Below are 20317 nucleotides of genomic sequence, written 5' to 3' on the forward strand. Positions count from 1 at the left end.
TTATATGCGTGAAGCCCAATTGGTGAGTGATCATGATTTAGCAATTAAATTGACCCTAAATGAATGGGGCAGTAGTGGACCCAGGGCATTTGAGCCCAAACCCATAAAGTGAAAAATGGGACTGTAAATACTAAAAAAAGAGAAGGAAAACGCATCGATGACGTAATGAAGCAAATTTTGATTCAGAATAAGGGAAATTATGTGAGAGGTGAACCACCGATGAAATGATTATCAAATAGTGAGTTTCGAGCAAGGCTAGATAAGGGTTATGCTTTCGGTGTAATGATAAATACTCCCTCGGGGCATCAGTAAAAGGTGAAGGCAAACCACAAACTTATGTTCCTTATCACAAATGAAGACGAAGATGTGAACGGGAAAGAGGAAGTCGAGTCGAACATGGTGGAACTTGAAACCCTAGAAGTCAAGGAAAAGACAAAAATAACACTTCAAACCATCTTAGGTTTTACGTTAAAAGGCACAATGAAATTGCAAGGGACAGTGAAGGAAATTAGAGAGGTGATCATTCTCATTGATAGTGGTGCACAATTTCATCCATCAATGGGTAGTCAAGGAGTTAAACTTACAAATTGAAAGGAAAACTAAATTCAGAGTAACAATTGGTGATGGAACCGCACTGAAAGGGAAAGGAACATGCAAGAGAGTCAAAGTCGAACTTCCTAAATTAAAAATTGTGGCAGATTTCTTAGTGATCGAATCGGGTGAAAATGATGTGGTTCTGGCTATGCAGTGGCTTAGTATAACCAGTTTCATAGGGGTTCACTAGCCATTGATGACAATGACTTTCATGATAGGGCAAACTCAGGTAATACTAAAAGGGGATCTTGTTGATGGTTTCGTTTCATATGATGTTAGCATTAAGTCTAAAGGTAACAACTACTAGATGGCGAACTAAGAGCATGCGATAAAATGTGCATTTCTAGTCATGTGTTGCTATTCATTATAATAATACGATATTGTGCAACTTTTTCTCTCTATCGCCCAAGTATAAGAGAAGAGAGGTTACCTGGTAAGTCTAAACCCTAAACACAGAGAATTTTAAACTCCTAACTTATCTAATTGCGCTCAAAATCATGTTGTAGAAGCTGTGCAGTAAAACATATGAATAGTATGTGAATAATCCTAGATAATACTCTATGGTGCTTGGCGGTGCAAGGTGAGTATGGTAGGGTGGTATGGTGGTGCAAGGTGAACATTGACCTCTCAATAATGTATGACAAGGACGAGCTTAATGACAAGAATGCATAGCTGTTGTCTAAATAATCTAGCATACACATATAAAATAAACAAACAAGATGGGGGAGTGGAAGAAGAAATGCATTGTTTTCGTACATAATATTTTAGACCTTTCAACCATCACATCCACTTAATAAAGCATTACAATATAAAAACACAAACATGGAAATACAATAAAGATGTAACACCACAAAGCTTAATCTCTCATTCTCTTTAGCTTGATTTTTGTCTATATGCGAAGGGGCTTAATGAAAGTGGTGAATATCAATCTCTCTTTCTTTTGCTTTAAGCTCTCACCTAGAGCTTAAGTTAGGGGAAAAACGAAGAATGTAAAGAACTTGCTTTTTCGGCCAAATGGGTATACCCTAAAAAAGGGGGGAAATTTTGTTTATATACTCAGAATGGCACTGGCAAGCCAGCACATGCCATTAATGCTTTTGAAAAGTCGTAATTATGTTGCACCATCTGCCTCAGTTGTACATTCCTCACATTTTCGCCAACCTCTTTTGTTTTCTTTACAACCGTGTCCTTACATTGTAGAGGTTGGCGGAATCTCCTTGCGCACCATGTCTTCTTTGCTAAAATTCACTCTTCTTTGATTAATAACATGCGATAAGAGTACTAAAAGAGGATAAAATAGGCTTGAAGTTCTTTTGAGTAAACTTCTCGCAGAGTAGTTAAATCGCCTACTTATTCTCTCTATTTTCTTCTATTTTAATGTGGTACGCCTTCATTATTTTACATAAGAAGCTATAGTAACTTGTATTTCTACTAGTTATCAAGCTTCGTCCCTTACAAAGGTAGAGTGCTCCTTCAAAACAATCTCCAAGATATGGAAAAGACAGGATCAGAGGTTCTTGTTGGAATTCCAGAATGTCAAAATTGATACAGATAATAAGTGAAAAAGAGAAAAAAGGGGAGGACTCAGGACTTGCCCATGATTCGTAATCTATCAAAAAGGTTTAAGGGATTGTTTGAAATGTCAGCGTAGTTACCTCCAAGAAGGGTCATGGATCATCAAATATTGATTGTAGATGGACAGGAGCCCATCAATGTTTGCCCCTACAATTACAGGTACATATAAAAGGAAGAAATAAAGAAGTTAGTTTCGAAAATGCTTCAAGCGAGAATTATCAAGCTTAGCCGAAGTTCATATTCTAGCCTAATGTTATTAGTAAAGAAACGAGATGGAGGATGGAGATTTTGCATACGCTACCGAAAATGGAATCAGGTAACTATTTCCAATAAATTTTCCATTCATGTAATCAAAGAACTTTCAGATGAGTTACATGGTGCTGCAGTTTTTTCAAAATTGGATTTATGCTCGGGATACTACCAAATTCATATGGAGGAGGACATTAAGAAAACAATGTTTCGCACTCACAAAGGACATTATGAATTCCTTGTTATGCCCTTTGGATTAACTAACGGTCCGATAACTTTTTAATCACTCATGAACCAAATTTTCAATTCCTTCCTCAGACGATTTGTGTTAGTTTTCTTCAACGACATTCTGGTTTATAGCAATGATATCATGGAGCATGAGAAGCATTTGGCAGTGGTGTTTAATGTGATGAAAGGCAACCAATTATTCGCCAACGAGAAGAAGTGTGTAATTGGACATTCCTGAGTCAATTATTTAGGGTATTGGATTTCTAAAAAATGAGTAGAAGTTGATGGCGAGAAGGTAAAGGCAATGGTAAATTGGCCACAACCCAAAGAGGTTTATGAATTAAGGGTTTTCCTCGACCTCATAGGGTATTATTGAAGGTTTGTCAAGAGGTATGAGAATATTGTCACTCCATTGACTAAGTTGTTGCAGAAAAATGGGTTCAATTAGAATAAAGATGCCACAGAAGCCTTTGATTCACTAAAACAAGCAATGATATCAATACCGATTATAGCAGTTTCTGATTTTTCCCTACCATTCGCCATTGAAACGAACACTTGAGGAATAGAGCTAGAAGCAGTTTATTCAGCCAAAAGTTATCCCTTCGAGTATAAGCAAAGTCTATTTATGAGAGAGAGCTTATGGTAGTTGTGATGACGATTAAAAAATGGCGACATTATTTGTTGGAAAGGAAATTTACAGTACTTTCAAATCAGAAGGCACTAAGGGAAGTCCAACCCCAATTTCAGAGATGGTTGACTAAATTGTTGGCTATGTTTTTGAAATTCTGTACCAACCCAGTTTGCAAAATAAAGCAACAGACGCCTTATCTCAAATGAACCATACCATCAAAATGCATTAATATCTCTCAAGTTACTAGATATTGAAATGATTATGAAAGAAGTCGAAAATGATGATGAATTACAAGAAATAATTAGAATTCTGAAAGATGATCCAAAAGGAAAATCCAACTACCAATGGGTAGACGGCAGATTGCTTTACAAGGGAAGGTTAGTTATGTTGAAATTTTTTCTCTCATTCCAGCTTTTACTCCATACGTTCTACGATTCAGTGTTAAGGGCTCATTCGAGATTTATCAGAACCTACAAACGTATGAATATAGAGATACATTGGATGGACATGAAGAATGATGTAAAAATATAGGTTGAACAATGTGAAGTATGTCAAAGAAATAAAACATAAGCGCTCTCCCCTACTGGATTAGTACATCCCCTACCTCTACCCAATTTAATTCTCAAAGACTGGACGATAGACTTCATCGAAGGGTTACCCAAGGCTGGGATTTTGATAGTATCATGGTAGTGGTTGATCGACCGAGTAAAATAGCCGACTTCATTACCTTAAAGCACCCATTCACCACAAAACAAGTTGTTGAAAAGTTCATTCAAAGAGATTATTAGCAAACATGGAATCCCGAACTCCATTGTCACTGACAGTGACAAGATCTTCTTCAGTCACTTCTGGAAAGAATTATTTGTAGCCATGGGAACGTCATTAAAGAGGAGTACCACACTTCATCCTCAAATGGATGGACAGACCAATTGGGTGAACTGTTGCCCCGAAACATATTTACGTTGCTTTTCTAACGAACAACCAACAAAGTGGTACAAGGGCATACCATGGGTTGAATTATGGTATAACACCACATTTCACTCATTGACAAGAACAACCCCATTTCAAGTGGTTTATGGCCGCCCACCACCTCCACTGGTTTTGTAGGGGGATAGGAAGACCAATAATAACAATGTAGAACAGTTGTTAAAAGAAAGAGATTTGGTTATTAGTGTCTTAAATGAAAATCTATTAACGGCCCAAAATAGGATGAAGAACCAAGCGGATATACACCACTGTGAAATGAAGTTCAAAGTGGGAGATAAAGTTTATTTGAAAATACGACCGTATAGACAATTATCCTTAGCTAGAAAGCATTGTGAGAAGCTAGCTCCAAAGTTTTGTGGCTCTTATCGCGTAATAGAAGAGATTGGAGAAGTAGCTGATCGTTTGGACCATCCTCTCGAGGCAATGATCCATAATATGTTTCATATTTCTCAACTGAAACTAAAGTTTGGCAGAACACAACACATACAACACTTGCCCCTTGCATTGGCTGAAGAGTTTGAGCTGCAAGTGGAACTCGAGACACTTTTGGGGGTCGGTTGGAACAACAAAATAAGAGCTAATGACTGGTTAGTGAAATGGAAAGGGCTGCATGACAATGAAGTGACGTGGAGTTCTTTTATGCTATGAACCAACAATATCCCTCATTCCACTTTGAGGACAAGGTGAGCTTCAAGTCCAACGGGTAAAAAAGAGACCGTCCATGAAGGCAGCTCGCCCAATAGAAATAAATAAAAAAATGGGTCTCACCAAGGGAATGGAGGTACTTAAGGAATATTTTTAGGGACTGATGAGAGGGATCTCACCAAGGGAATGGAAGTACTTGAGGAATGTTTTTAGGGATTGATGAGGTAGGCTTTATTTTTGGAAAAGCTGATGTGGGAGCTTTCAGGGAGAGAGTGAACTTCTTAAATTGCTGGGAATTCTTTTCTACCATTTTCATATTTCTTATCTTGCTCATATGTATTCTTCTGTTTTGAACTATCATCGTGAACACTTTTTGGTTGATATATGTATACATATCCACAAATTATTGTCTCTGTATTGTTGTTGGGATTTTGTGAGTGCAGGGGAAGAGTCCTCACCACCTATCTTGAGATGAATTAGATTACATGATTGGATATAATAAAAGATGAAGATTCACAATTGATTCGTATGTGAACATCCCAAAACATAAACCAAGAGAGCCACTTTTTAAAATTATGTTTCATCGATATTTGTAGGTACGTAAATGCGCCTTTACACTTCTATTATAATTTTGTAATTAATGATATCGGATCCGTTTGGATTGAATTAAGAACAAAATGTTTTTCAATAATACATTTTCTTTTAAACACATTTTTGAAAATAGGTTTAAAATTTAAACACTTAGCATGTGTTTAGGGGAGGGGTTGGATTATGGTGGGTTGTAACCCAACCCATGTTTGGGGGAAGGGTTATCATAACCCTAGTTTTACCCCTAACCTCTCCCCTAAACCCTTCCTCAACCATTTCTCAACCCTTTCTCAACTCTTCTTTATTTTTAATTAATCCATTTATTTATTTATTTTAAATACTATTTATTTTTTTCTCACTTATACTTTCTATATACTTATCATTTTTGTTAATTCTAATCTTTTTATTTTAAAAACACTTATTTTTAAGTTATAAATTTGATACAATTACATTATTAAAATTTAATTTCTTCCTTTACTTTTGAATTAGATAATTTATTGTAAATTACACAATTAAAATTTTAATCTAATTACCTTTAATCAACTATATGTTAGAATTCATGAAATTAAGATTTTGATATCAATCTCAACCTTATCGTATTTTGTTATTTAGCTTAAATATCTAAGGAATGTCAATTCAAAAAAAAAAATGGAACAATTTTGACAAATTACCATAAATTGATTACAACAATTAGCAAACTATAAGGACTATTTGATTAAATTAAAAATTAGTGGAGTCGTAATTTCAACAAACCTATAGGTGGTTTGTCTATATTTTGTCACTTTCATAATGTTATTTTGATTATTAAATTAAGTTTTGCTAAATTAACATAACAAATCTTTTGTTATAGAGACGATAGATTTGTGATTTTTTTACCCAACAATTATTGTAGAATGACTAAAATAAATATTTTGAAAGTATATAAATCACAGTTAAAAATAATAAAAATTAAAGTTGATATTTTAAAAGTATCGTAAAATAAATTGAAGAGAAACCTAAAACTAGATTCATTGTAATTTCCCACGAGAAAACAAAACTAGAGTTGGTAAAAGTCTTGATTGTTACTGATTTCAGGACTTCGTAATTTCAGTGGTTATTTGCACTTATTTACTTGTTTATGGGTCACATGTCACATTCATAAAAACCAATTTATTGAAACGTAACATACACTTACAAAATGTTGAAAATGAACGTTGTAGTTAAATAAATTAAGGCAACTTATTTTATAGAAACTATGACAATTTGATTAATTAAATAAACGAAATTTATGTTATTGAATTTAGAATATGAATTAAAAAAGAAAATTATTTGCACCTAACGACTATTTAAAAAGAATGAAAATGAACGTCGTATTTAAAGAAATTAATGAATTTTTTTACGAAAACTACGACGATTTGGTAAATTAAATACACAAAATTCGTGTAATGGATTTAGAATATGGTTTTCTTAAAAACAAATTGCACAAAGGTTGAAAATGAACATTGTATTTAAAGAAATTAAGGTAAATTATTTTACAAAAACTATGACAATTTAGTAAATTAAATATACAAAATTCATGTATTAGATTTAGAATATGAATTTTTTAAACAAAAAAAAATTATCTGTAAGTAAAGATTACTAAAAAAATGTTGAAAATGAGTGTCGTATTTAAAGAAATTTAGGCAAATTATTTTACGAAAATAAAAAATGATGGAGTAAATTAAGTATAGAAATTTGTGTATTAGATCTATAATATGAATTTAAAAAAATAAAAATAAAATAAAAAACTTCATAACACTAACCATATAATCCTTCCTTCAAACATATCTTATCATAACACTACCATAACCCTATCCCACATAACTCTTTTCCCAAATACATCTTATCATTAATCTTAGGTTTATCATAACACTAGGTTTATCATAACTCAACACTTCTCCAAAAACACCTTTAATGTTTGGTTGAATTTTTTTAAGTGTTTATACGTGAATTTTGTTTTTAAAGATTTCTCCAAAATAAATGAACTTTTAAAAAATACATTATTTTAATTTGTCAAATACGGCCATTTTTTTTAAATAGTTTTTTTGATAAAACTAAACACTTTGGAATCTTAACCAAACACATCCATCATCTCATGTCAAACAATGTTCTCAACTGGTTAGGTGAATCAAAAATGAAAACTTTTCATTAAATGATCGAGAAGATTTTAAATGTAAGGAGGACATACCAATATTATCAATGAATATGAAAAAAATACCCATAAAAGTGTACTTATCTAGTAAATCGTGAAGCTCCGTTCTATTTTTCTTCCCAAATTTAGTATTTGCCATCGACATCTTCTGATCGTTACAACTCAGATCATTGTTTTTGCTCATTTTACATACAGCTACAACTAAGTAATGAATACCTAATTTCTTCTTTTATGACTGATGAATACTATATGAACCTGTTTTCTAAAAACAAAATGGTGTATTTCCCCTTCCTTCTCATACCTAAACAGATCGAACATGCAACCAGTGGAATCAGCAAATGAGTCTGCCTAACTCTGCCCTCCACTTGGCCAACAAGCCACGATCTGTTGTGGTAAAAACAAAATGGTGTAAACCAATATGAGAAGTAGTTTTTATGAGAATAATGTGGAATTTGATGATGAAAAAGAGCTTGGTGTTGCTTATTCTTCTTGTAGTTCTTCGGAGCAAATTTGAACGAAAACTGGCAGTCTCTTTTTGGTCCTCTCAGTGGTGGAACCATAAAGAACCTCATGGATGTGTTGGTTTACATCTTCTCTTTTTGTCGACTCTGTTCCGGGGACAGCAATTTTGATGCCATCATCTTCAGGCGACCAATTGATGATGGAAATGGTCGAAATAAGTGTAGGGTTATTGTTCGTGTGCCCTTTTAATGTCGAGGATGTTGGAGTAAGACCTCTTTTGCTTAGTTCAGTTTTGGTGATTGTATCTACTAAGTTTGAGTTTGATTGCGTTGTGGTTGTCGCAGCTATTCCTGTTAGTGAATGATTGTTGCGGAACTTGGAACCATACGTTTCGCTGAACTGTAGTGGCGAAGAATATGCAAATCTAAAAGTGTCTTTTAACCGAACAAAACCTGTAGTGTATTTAATTTATTAGATGTCAATGGTACCTTAGTCTTGGTTCTAACTGGTAAACGACCTGGCCGAAGGTCCTCCTTTCCATGTGCAAACTGCAAACAGAAAATACAATTCACAAAAACCATATCAACTACCGTATAATATTAGCAAATCAAAGATATTTCCCGTTAATTTATTTCAACATGTGTGGTTGAAAATATTATTAGAAAAGTTTAAGCATGCTGTGATGTGTGAATCATAATTTAACCTATAATTCTAAGCTTTTGGGTTTAATTACAGTTTTACATGGTGCTAAAATAGCTATGAGGTTCTCGATATGAACTTTTTCCCGTATATACACCATAACAAATACAAGACAATTACATAAAAAATTAAATAGGGCCCCAAACTTTTCGGTGAATGATAAGTAACTAAACAAAATATTTAATTAACTACATTTTTAGAGAGAGAGAGAGTTTTTGGTCCTATTCTTGGATAAAAGAAATCAGCCAAATCTAATTACTTGAAAGTATTAAATAGGAGGAGGATCCAATCCCAAGTCCCTATCCCCCAAAATTTGAATTATATACCCAAGAAATTGAATAATATATCCATTATTAGAAATCAAGAGCACATGATGTCGGTGATCTATAGATACTGAAATCCAACCACTGAAAGGGAATGTCGGGCATCCCAAAGTATATGATTAATCCAACTTTTGAAAAAGTATAGCTTCATTTATCTGCTAATCTAATAACTTGTTGTGATAACACATAAGTGCATCAGTTTTTGCAGCCAACGTACTGTTTCGCTCTACATATTAACACACTAGAACTGAGTTCATTATCTGAGACCAAATTTTAAACAAAATTGGGAGTGGGATATGTATTCCATCCTTGTATCAGCCACGGAACTTTTTCATAAAACCCAGGCTAAGAGACGTTAACTCATCCTGTACTGGTACCGCTCTCTCAGTGCATAAATTTATTTCAATCAAGCTATTCTTTTAAAGATTAATTCAGTCTACCCACATGAACAAGAATAAATAGAAAATTAACCAACGTTAAATAATAAATAAATTATTTCACCAATCAAACTTGAACACGAACCACTAATCTTTAATCATACCATTCCTTAAAATAGAAAATATCTTTTTTATCCATTTATCTTATATTAGCAATCAAATCTCAAGGCAGAGGTAAGATGTCCTTTAAGTAATAAACAAAAGGCCAATAAATTTGCAGAACCAATAATTCAGATCAAATCATTACGGTGGGACAAAATAACTAACCTGGCATTTGTTGCCAAAGCGGCAGGTACCAGAATCCTCCCAGTAGCGGCAAATGTCCGATCTGTACTGATTTTTCCCCCCTCCACCACTTCCAGAATCTAAAGGAGACCTCACTGTCTTTGCTTCCCCATGAATTGAACTGATCAAAATCCCATCCATTACTATCACTTCTTCATCGACCTTCATGGGAGTTCCATAAATTTGTGGAGACCTTATAGGTGGTGTTTCCAAATTCTCAATTGCCGAAAGTGGTGATAATGACAACCCTGCTCCCCGAGAACCAAAGCTATTGCTTCCAGAAGTGCTGCTAGCATAGTGATTCATAATATTGTAACAATCAACAATTGTCGGACTTTTACAGTTTGTTTCCTGGTGATAGTGTCTGGTTCCCCCGATTACCAAGTGATTGTCCATTTGAATGTTCATCGGCCGAATTGAAGCATTTAGGCCTTTGATAATGGACGTTTTGGAGCTCCTCTTTCCTTGACGATCTTCCATGACGCAGGAAAAAAACTGAAATCTCCAAGTTAAAATGATAAACTTAATAATAAAAATTGATGAACAGAGAAGAAGATCAATCAGAATTTAGATGTTTTCATTGGCTTTATGGTTTCTAAGTTGATCTCCCTAGTACAAAATAAAGATTCATTGATTGTAGCAAATCCTGACCCAGTACTGTCCATAGAAATTGGTGAATTAAGGAGATAAAGAATGATAAATTCAAACAAAAGATTGAGATGCTAAAGTGGAGAAGAGAGTAGAGACATGCAACCAGAATGCAAAGTGGGTTCAAGGAGCTACAACAACAACCAGAATGTGAAGTGTATTAGTATTGCTTATAAACCATCATTCATAAACAGAAAGCAGAAACTAAACTCCTTCAAGTTCCCATCTCTCATTCACACTAAACTATATCGACTAGATGAAAAGTGTCTAAACCAAAAAGATATATATATTTTTTTTATATACACGAGTGTCCAGGCCAACTTACGCACACCTTGACTAATCTCACGAGACAACATGTCTAACCTTACAACATTTGGGTGTCAAGGAAGCTCATAGGATATTAATTTCTAGGTAGGTGGCCATCACAGATTGAACCCATGCAGAAGCTTAACTCTTTCATGTTCCCATCTCTTCCTTACACTAAACTATATCGGCTAGATGAAAAGTGTCTAAACCAAAAAGATTAAATCCAACCTTATGAATAAATACTAATTACTTGCCACAAAGACTTTGCAATACAAAATACACAACTCTTGAGCCACTCCGAGACTACATAAAATCTCAAATGTTGATCCAAACCGTACTGATAAAGTTCAAGACTGAGATTATATACCTAAATTTATTATATACTCATAGTCATTAGCCCAAGTCTAAGTACAGTAGGCAGAACCTAATCAAAATGTTCCCAAAATCATATCAAATATACAACATCAATCCAGAAAAAAACACAAACAAAAGAGAGCATCTAATTTCCGAGACAATAATCCACATATAATTTTATTAACCTTGAGCTTCAATGTAGAATGCAAATGCTTTATCCTTTTCTAGTCTTTCAGCTTCTCCTCTACCTGTAAAGAGTACTGATATGAATTACTAGATATGCTACAATTAAAACCTAGAAAAGTTACAGCTAGAAAACAAAAACAAGGTCAAACTCGTAGATTCTAACAATAAAAAAACTACAATTTAATATTAAGAGAAAGCTTAAGCCAATAAGGAAAGTAACTAGCAACAATCCTAAGAAACTAAAAATTAGTTTTATGAACTGTCAGAGGACCAAACAAACCTTAGTCCAGAGACACTAAACCTCGTGAAGACTAATGAGTGAAGCCAAAAGCCTGCAGTGATTGAATGTGCAAATGTAAGCATCATGGTACAAATTCAAAATGACATTGTACAACCTACATTCAACTAAATTTATAGAACAATTGTTAAATAAGTTTACATGTTAAAAAAGTTAAAAAATAGAAACTAAATCAATCAAGTGGAAAATAGATGGTTGAAATGCTGTGGTTACAAAAAGATAACATAATCTCCATATATTTAATAGCAAAACAATGTGTCCATCCTATTTAGAACCAAATAGGTTCACTATATAATCACAGAAAATCTCATTTTTGGCTTAAATAAAAAAGGAATGAGAAATCTTATGAGAAAAAGAGAGAAAGGAAGAACACATGCAGAGGCTATGACCAAAGTTGAATAATTTTCCACTTCAGCAAACTATTGGAGCAAAGATTGTTAACAGTTCAAATAATGGAGCCACTCCAGTAAATCAGAAATTTGATAAATCATCCTTTGATCAATAGATTTAAGTTACAAGCAGCATACACACCATCCAAAGGTATTGTTCTACACTATCTATTGGCCTAAAAAATTTACAAAATAACAAAGCTAATTTGCCTTGAACAAGAAAAGCATACAAAGAAACAAGAATCAACATTATAAAGTATTGAGAGTTCACGACAACAAGTTCAGGTAGAGAAGGAAGCGATACTGCACTAATTTGTATACATGCGGTTTATTTTGAGAAACAAAAAAACATATGTATTTGATAATATTTTCAACGTAGTAGTTGTTCAAGCTCCCTATAGAAAAAAGTATTTTCAACTCATTGCATTCTCAAGTTAAAAGTAGCATAGCTTTTCAATCATGAGACTAAAACAACTGAGCTTTTTTCCTCCGTAGTTCTTCTAGTCCAAATATCTTCCTATTCTTTTCATTGTGTAATTTACTCAAACAGTAGGAAGACACGAGCAATAAAGAAGATTAAACGAACCTATTGAAGGAGGATTGAAACAAGGAAATGAAGAAAGAAAAATGAAGATTGCATTCTCACCAATATGGAACGACATTTGGACAGAGGCAGAGCTGCGATAAAAGATGTCATAGAAGGCTTGAAGAAAGATGAGGAAGCTGATAAAGAACAAGTGACAAGCTTTGTTCAGTTGAAATTTACAAGCAAAATAGATCATGATTTCATAAAAAAGAATCAGCGATCAAGAAAAACGAAAGCGTAAAAATGGAGGATTTAAGAGGGGCTGCTATACAACATGGGAAGTAGGAATGAAATAGGAAACGCGAGAGGATGAAAAGAAGAGTAATTACCTCTTAATTGGAACACTGATTGTTGAGCATGGTGGTGAGGACGTCGACAACTAGTTTCTTGAACACTTGAAAGCAACGGATTGTATAGAATTTACGATTGAATCCGCTGATGAGAGACTACCGATTGGAAAAGAGAAACTAAGAGTTACATTTCTTCTGAAAATGAATTCATGAATTCGGAGTTTTGGGAGCGAAGTAGGAAGAGGAACAACATTTTCCTGAACAATCACATTTCAAAACCGGATGAATGATAATATTATATAATTATTAAAATGATATCCCCTCGATATCAAACTCCTCCCAAGTTGTACGATCGCTACCAAACTAAAAGTCTCATACACAAGCACAGCCATTTTCACTATCAATACATGAAAATTGAGTTTTAAATAAATCCTAAACTCAAAAGGTTCAATGTATACACTTTTTTTACGAGCTAGACGAAACTCCAAAAATGAAAAGAGTAACATATATATACGACTAGTCTCTAGTATATTAATTTAAGAGAGAATAAATATTATTTATAAGAGAATAAAGGTTAAAAATATATCGGAGAATAAATTTACAAGTCATAAACAATTCTAATGAAAAGAATCTTTGGTTGAAGTTGTTGATGACCCTAATGTTATTGTCAATGTCTTGATATGTCCAATGTGTTACTCAAATTTTGCCTTTAATAAAATCAACCAATGAAAGTGATATCAATCTCTCGTATTGGCTACTTTTTAAGGGAAAATAAACAAAACATCAAGAAACCAAATTTAAAAAAACCATCCAACAAACGGAAGTCTTTGTCATGGAAGAAAACCAAACCAAGCATGAGCAACCACAAATCAAAGGCCAATGGACACAACCACATTCATTCTCTCCATTTTGTTTCATTTACAAAAACAATCAAATTCAACATTAATTAAGCCCTCATCAAACCAAATAAAGTTAATAAAAAAGTTTGAATTCTCTAATACAACACCATGAAATAATAAATATTCAAAACAATCTTATGACATAGATGAACAACCACTTTCTTTGCATCAATTCTTTTTCTAACAACATATTAAGCATCAACATTACTAATGGTTGGGATACGAGATATACTAACCTCCTTAATTCCCTTACAACCTTCATTTTTCATATCAAATCCAAAATTGAAAATTGTTTTATTGATAAAAAAATCAACATCATCCTTTTCCACAGTTAATACATTGGCACAAGCATTCAACATTGAAATATCTTCACACACATCATCATCTTGACCATCATAACTCATAACATTTTTACCAACGAGAAAACCATCAACAACCAACTTCTCAAACACCCCATCAAACGGCTAATTTTCAGAAGCAACACTAGCAAACACATGAGAACAAGCAATGTCATCCTTTAACACTTTCTCATAATAATCAGGCTAGATGCAACAATAATAATAGCTTTATTAAACTCGGACTTTTCTAAATAAAAAATCTTATAGCAAAAATTTGTAGTTGCTATAAGATAGTTCTGGGAGAGAGCCCAACTTCATTGTGCTTTGGGATGTTACAAACATAATTGAAAACACAAAACTACAAGTAACAATTATTATAAGACCACATATTTGTCATGGATGAGAGACTTCTCACTATCAGTCATTAGACATCTTTCTTGTAAACCCTAAATCCAATCTTTCTTAAGAATATCTAAGTTAAAAAGGAATTTAAGTTAGGTGGTTATTAAGTGATGATGGTTTCTTAGGGTGCTTTGTTGAAGAAGAGTTAGAAGGAAGTTTGTTTAAGTGTTAAGGCTTATGGTTGGTGGCTAAGAGAAGAAAAGAAAGGAAATTAAGTTGATTTTGGCTAAGTGTTTGAAGACTATGTGTTTTGCTTGATGCTAGACGACCCAAGGTTGTCAATAACCTATAAGTGTGCCTGTCCTAGCCGGCCAAAACACACGTAGGTGAGGAAGCCAAAGTTAGTCAAGTGCATAGGCACAAAGGCAAGACCATGTGAGCAAGTGTTGCAGCTATGCAAGGTATTTGAGGGTCGCGCGAGATGATGACCTCTATGTACCAAAGCTAGGCATCATGGCAAGCAAAGGCAAGCCCATGCAAGTTGACCAAGCGGCCAAGCCTAGTGTATGCATTGTGTGATTGAGCTAGGCGGGATGGGTAGCAAGGCATGTGACATTACCTTATTAAAGGGTTATGCACTAATTGAATTAGAAGTCATGCAACCAAGATGACCCTTAGGCATTCAAGGGTAGTCGGTAAAGTGAAAAACAAGTTTCTTTAATATGCAAAGACTCAAAATTCGATAAGTCGGAAATGTCACCGTCGCCCATGCAAGAATTCTATAAATAAGTCATTTTCAAGTGAAGATTGCTCTCAAATTTTGCATGCATTTTCTCTCAAACTAGTCTCAAAAGAACTATAAAGGAGCCTAGTTTGTAAAGAAGGGTTGCTAAACAAAGGAGACACGAGAAGAGTGCTCATTAGTTTGAAGAAAGGGAAGAAGGTCACTTTCAAAGGAATTCTGAGCAGCGAGAAGTTTTGGAAGGCTACATAGTTCATTTCTTTGAATTTGAAGCTGAATTTTAAGGGTAAGTTAGTTAAGATATTTGAAAGCAACTTTGTAGAAGGAATGTCTTCATTTTGATGACTGGAATAAAATTTGTGAGCTTAGAAAATTGATTGAAGTTTCTGGAATCAAATAGGTTTTATGGAAAAAGTTTGAAGGTTTATCGAGCATCAAGGCTCAAGACGTTGTGTGGGCGCAACAAAGAAGATAAGAGGTTATTTTGAGGCTTTTAGCTCATACATGACATGACCAGTTGATAACTTAAAGAAATACAAGTTATTATGGCCTTTTAGGCAGAACAATGGAGCTAAAACGTATAATAAATGTGTTTAAACATGTAGCTTCTATCGCAAATTCATAACTATTAGAAAGTACAACTCATATAAGTCTCTATGCCTATTTTGTCTTGATTTTCAGTGTTTTATCACAGGATTAGAAAGAAAAGAAGACATTGTAAATCGAAAAGGAGCGTGTGCAAAGGTTACGTGATAGGAACCTTGTCTAGAAAATAAAGTCCCTAGGTGAAGAACCATATCATTACACGATGAAGATTCACTGGTAGACAAGAATGGTAGTTGCAGTTGAGGTGACTTGACAAAGGCTGCAATCGACACTAACATGATCTGAAGAATAGAAGTTTCCCGCTAAAAGTTTCTTATAAAAGGGACCATCTCTACCTAGTGAAGTATCTGGTTTGAATGGGCCAAAACCTAGAGGTTGGCAGCAAGGACTAGTCTTTCTACTGTCTGTAACAGCTTTCTTCTTCTTCTCCAGTCAGTCTGTAAGTGAGAGCTTAGAGAGAAGTTAAAGAAGGATTCCACCATTTTCCCTCCCCTACTTATAATATTTATCATTCTCTTTACTTTCCATTGTTTTTATACTTCGTTGTAATGTAAAGTATTTACATTGTACAATGGCCTAAGGCCTACATTCTTTTATACATAGCATATTTATCCACTTTCAATCTATTATTTCTTTACTATTATTTCGAAGTGTTATAGGTAGTTTAGGTTAGTGATAAGTTCTTGATAAGTAGTCTAACTTATAAGAACTATTGTGTTAACTAAGCGATTTCATACATTGGCTAGCGCTTGTCGCCAACTACTCAAGAGAGTAAGTAGCAAAGACATGAATAATACGTGCAATGAGGAGTTTAGAGACAAACTCCATCCTAGTGAGTTAACTTTCCATCACTTGTGTCCCGAAAGGAGAAAAAGTGTGGGTACTTGGCGCCGAGAGGTTGCCACACTTAAAAGAGAAATGCTATAAGTCTTATAAGCAACAACTCATAGATAGATATCACTTAATGAAGTTTTGTCATTTGCATCCCTAGAGGCGAGCAAGTGTGGCGTTTAAGGAACTAAGTGTACACTACAAGAAATAGGATCTTCTCCAACGCAGTCCCATGTTGGCAAAAACCCCAAAAAATGTCGGGGAAGGTTACCCCGACATCGACATGTACGTCGAGGAAAGCACATCAGGGATACTTTCCTCGATGCAGATCACATCGACGATGGGGAAATGTTCATGGTGCACATTGTCAGCACGTTGGCGAAGGGTTTCGACGTGACGTTGTGGAACCTTTTCCCCACGTCACATCAGGAAAAGCCTAAACTTTTTTTTTCTTTTCTTTTACATTCTATTTTCTTTTATTTGTTTGTCATCATCTTCTTCTTCTATCTTGTTACGTTCTATTTCAATTGCATACTTCTATTATTTTTGTAGTTTCTTCGTGGTTTTTCTTTTTAAACTTTGTGTTTCAATGTGGATTCATAAACACATTTTGTGGTGCTCTAGATTCTGGCTCTACTATTATTTGAAAGGATACAGTGAAACAACAAAGTTGAAATGGAAAAGAAAAAGAAAACAAAAGAGGACACTCCCGGCGGTGGTGGCAGCTAAGACGGACAGCGACGATAGCACGACTCTCCTCCTCTCCCTCTCTCTCGGTCGATTTTGAATTTATTTTTGTTTTGCATTTTATGTTATATTAAAGGGAGAATAAATAGTGTGGATTTTTTTCGACGTCTTCGAAAATGTCGGGAAAGGTACCTTTCGCCGACATATGTAGTACCGACGTTGGAAAAGTTTAAATATTGATTTTTCATTTAAACTTTTCCAACGTGTCCTTGCCATACGTCGGAAAAGGTGGAAATTTTTCATTACAATTTCCACTTTCCCCAACGTGTGATAGAGTGCACGTCTAGAAAAGTCCAAATTAAAAATTAATATTTAAACGTTCACCGACGCACGCAAAGTTATGTCGTGGAAAGCCCCTTTTCACGACGTACAGGAACAAGACATTGTGGAAAACCCCTTTCCGCGACGTATAGGAACAAGACCTCGCGAAAAGTCTAAATTTAAATTTAATGCGTTCACTTTCCGTGACGTGTGGCAGGGAGACGTCGAGGAAAGTTGAAACAATAATTGTTATTTAACCTTTTCGCAACGTGCACCCTACCATACGTCGGGAAAAGTTAATGCATTAAATTTAAATTTAGACTTTCTGCAACGTCTTGTTCCTTTACGTCGTGGAAAGGGGCTTTCTGCGACGTAACATTACGTGTGTCTGTGAAAGGTGATCATTGTCGACGTTGTTTTTGGCATCGCAATTGTTTCAATTTCTTGTAGTGTGAGGAACCACATCATTCCGCGATGAAGATTCACTATTAGACAAGAATGGTAGTTGGAGTTGATGTGACTTGACAATGCTACAATCAACGCCAACATGATCAGAAGATTATAAGTTTTTCGTCGAAAGTTGTATATATAAAGCCTCCTTCTACACCAAGTGAAATGACTGGCCTGAATGGGCCAAAACTTAGAGGTTTTCCACCGTATGTAAAATTAATCTTCTTTTTCTCTAGTCAATCAGTGAGAGCTTAGAGAGATGTTGGAGAAAGATTCCACCATTACCCTAAACCCTAACTTTTAACATTTCTCATTCTCTTTACTTTTCATTTTTGTATTTCATTGTAATGTATAGTGTCCATATTGTGTAGTGGCCTAAGGCCTATATTCTTTAAACACTGCATATTTATCTACTTCTAATCCATCGTTCCTTTACTATTCTTTTGTCAAAAGTGTTATAGCTAGTTTAAGTTTGTGATACGTTCTTGATAAGTAGTCTAACTTATAAGGTCTATGGCGTTAAATTAGATATACTCCATTGCTTGGCAAGCACTCATCGTCAACTACTTGGGAGAGTAAGTAGCAAAGATATAGCTAACGTACACAAGTAGGAGTTTGGAGACAAACTCCACCTTGGCGATTAAACTTCCATCATTTGTGTTCCAAAAGTAGAACAAGTGTGGGTACTTAGTGTCAAGAGGTTGCCACCCTTAAAAGAAAAGTACTATAAATCTTATAAGCAACAACTACTAGATAGCCATCGCTTAATGAAGCTTTGTCATTTTCTTTCCGAAAGGCGAGCAAGTGTGACATTTAAAAATGAAATCTCTCCTATTTTGTGGATACAACTATAAAAAGAATCCTGTGATCTCTAAAGTTTTATTTATCATTAAACAAAAACTAAAATTTTATTAAAAAATAGTATTCACTTAAAGAATTAAAATTATGAGTAGTTTAAAATTTGGTTTATTTTAATACATGATTTAAGACCCAAATTTAACCGTAAAAATAATTGACTAAATGTCAAAGGTTTAAGGACAAAGCGTTTAGAGGTTATAGGGTGATGTGTAGGCAGCCAAAAGAAGGAAATATAACCTCTAAAGTGGTTATTTAGGCGTTTGGACAAGGTAGGTAGCTAAGCTTGAGTGTGTGCTTGGCTAGGCGACAAGGCTTGTCCGTAGAGGTTATTGGGTGGTGAAGAGTGTCCCTAGGCGATTGAGAGCAAAAGAGGTTAGCAAGGCTATGCGAGAAAGATTTTTAGGGTGAGGAAAGCTTGTCATTTAGAGGTTATTAAGCGTTAAGATGCTAGGCGAGAAAGCTAGACAACATGATGTTGGGCGAGTAGACTTGCACGCGAGGAAGGAGTGCTTGCGGCCATGTTTGAAGTTAGTTAGGTGTTTATCTTGATGTTCCACACTTACGTGTTTTGGTTAGACAAGATAATGAAGAGGTGGAGTCCATGGGTACTTTACAAGTGTTCTCTACATACTTAAGTTAAATTTCGGCAAGTAGGTCGTGTCAATAAAGGCTCATGTAAGACTCAATATAAATAGGAAACTTTAGAATGACATTTCTCCTATCATACTTGTGCGTTTTGGTTGAAATTACTCTCAATAGTTCACAAATTGACTCTAGTTTCTAGAGTAGGGCTACCGGATAAATTTAAGTAAAGGAGGTCTGAGTTTGAGTCGACGAAAGGGAGAATTATCAGCTTTCAGAGGAATCTGACACTAGAAGAAATTTACCATTTAATGTCGGTTTTAAACCGACATTAATGACCTTTGGTGTCGGTTCGGAACCGACATCTATGCTAGCCTTATTAAAGGCCTTTAATGTCGTTTTTACTTTGATATCGATTTAAAAACGACATCAAAGACATCATTAATGTCGGTTTAAAAGCGACATTAATGACCATTGATGTCAGTTTTAAACTGACAATTTTTATGGTGTTATTGTTGACCTTTAGTGTCGGTTTGCCTTTTATGTCGTTTTTAAACTGACATTAAAATCTTGTTTTTGGATCTATTTTTACAAAATTTATTTTTATTTAATTGTTGCATTGTTGTCTATTTTTTATAAACTGACATTAGATACGTGTAAATAAATATTTTTTTGCTCACTCCAACAAATCAATAAAATTAATATTATTTTAGAAACTAGAATATTTTTCT

At 34.6% G+C, this 20317-nt stretch overlaps 1 protein-coding gene across 2 annotated transcripts; it reads right to left on the minus strand.

Moving 5' to 3' along the window:
* Positions 1 to 7680: 7680 nt before the first annotated feature.
* LOC116404958 lies at positions 7681 to 13300 on the minus strand. 2 transcript variants are annotated; one of them, XM_031888389.1, is made up of 7 exons: positions 12970 to 13300; positions 12701 to 12777; positions 11648 to 11699; positions 11367 to 11429; positions 9856 to 10368; positions 8618 to 8677; positions 7681 to 8528 (listed from the first exon to the last, which is right to left on the minus strand). In XM_031888389.1, the coding sequence occupies exons 5-7, from the start codon at positions 10351 to 10353 to the stop codon at positions 8148 to 8150; spliced, it is 939 nt and encodes a 312-aa protein (XP_031744249.1). In that variant the 5' UTR covers positions 10354 to 10368; positions 11367 to 11429; positions 11648 to 11699; positions 12701 to 12777; positions 12970 to 13300; the 3' UTR covers positions 7681 to 8147. The 2 variants fall into 2 exon arrangements, with proteins under 2 accessions (XP_031744249.1, XP_031744250.1); XM_031888390.1 differs by lacking the exon at positions 11648 to 11699.
* Positions 13301 to 20317: the final 7017 nt, after the last annotated feature.

Source organism: Cucumis sativus, chromosome 7, assembly GCF_000004075.3.
Source record: "Cucumis sativus cultivar 9930 chromosome 7, Cucumber_9930_V3, whole genome shotgun sequence".
Classification (NCBI taxonomy): Eukaryota; Viridiplantae; Streptophyta; class Magnoliopsida; order Cucurbitales; family Cucurbitaceae; genus Cucumis; species Cucumis sativus.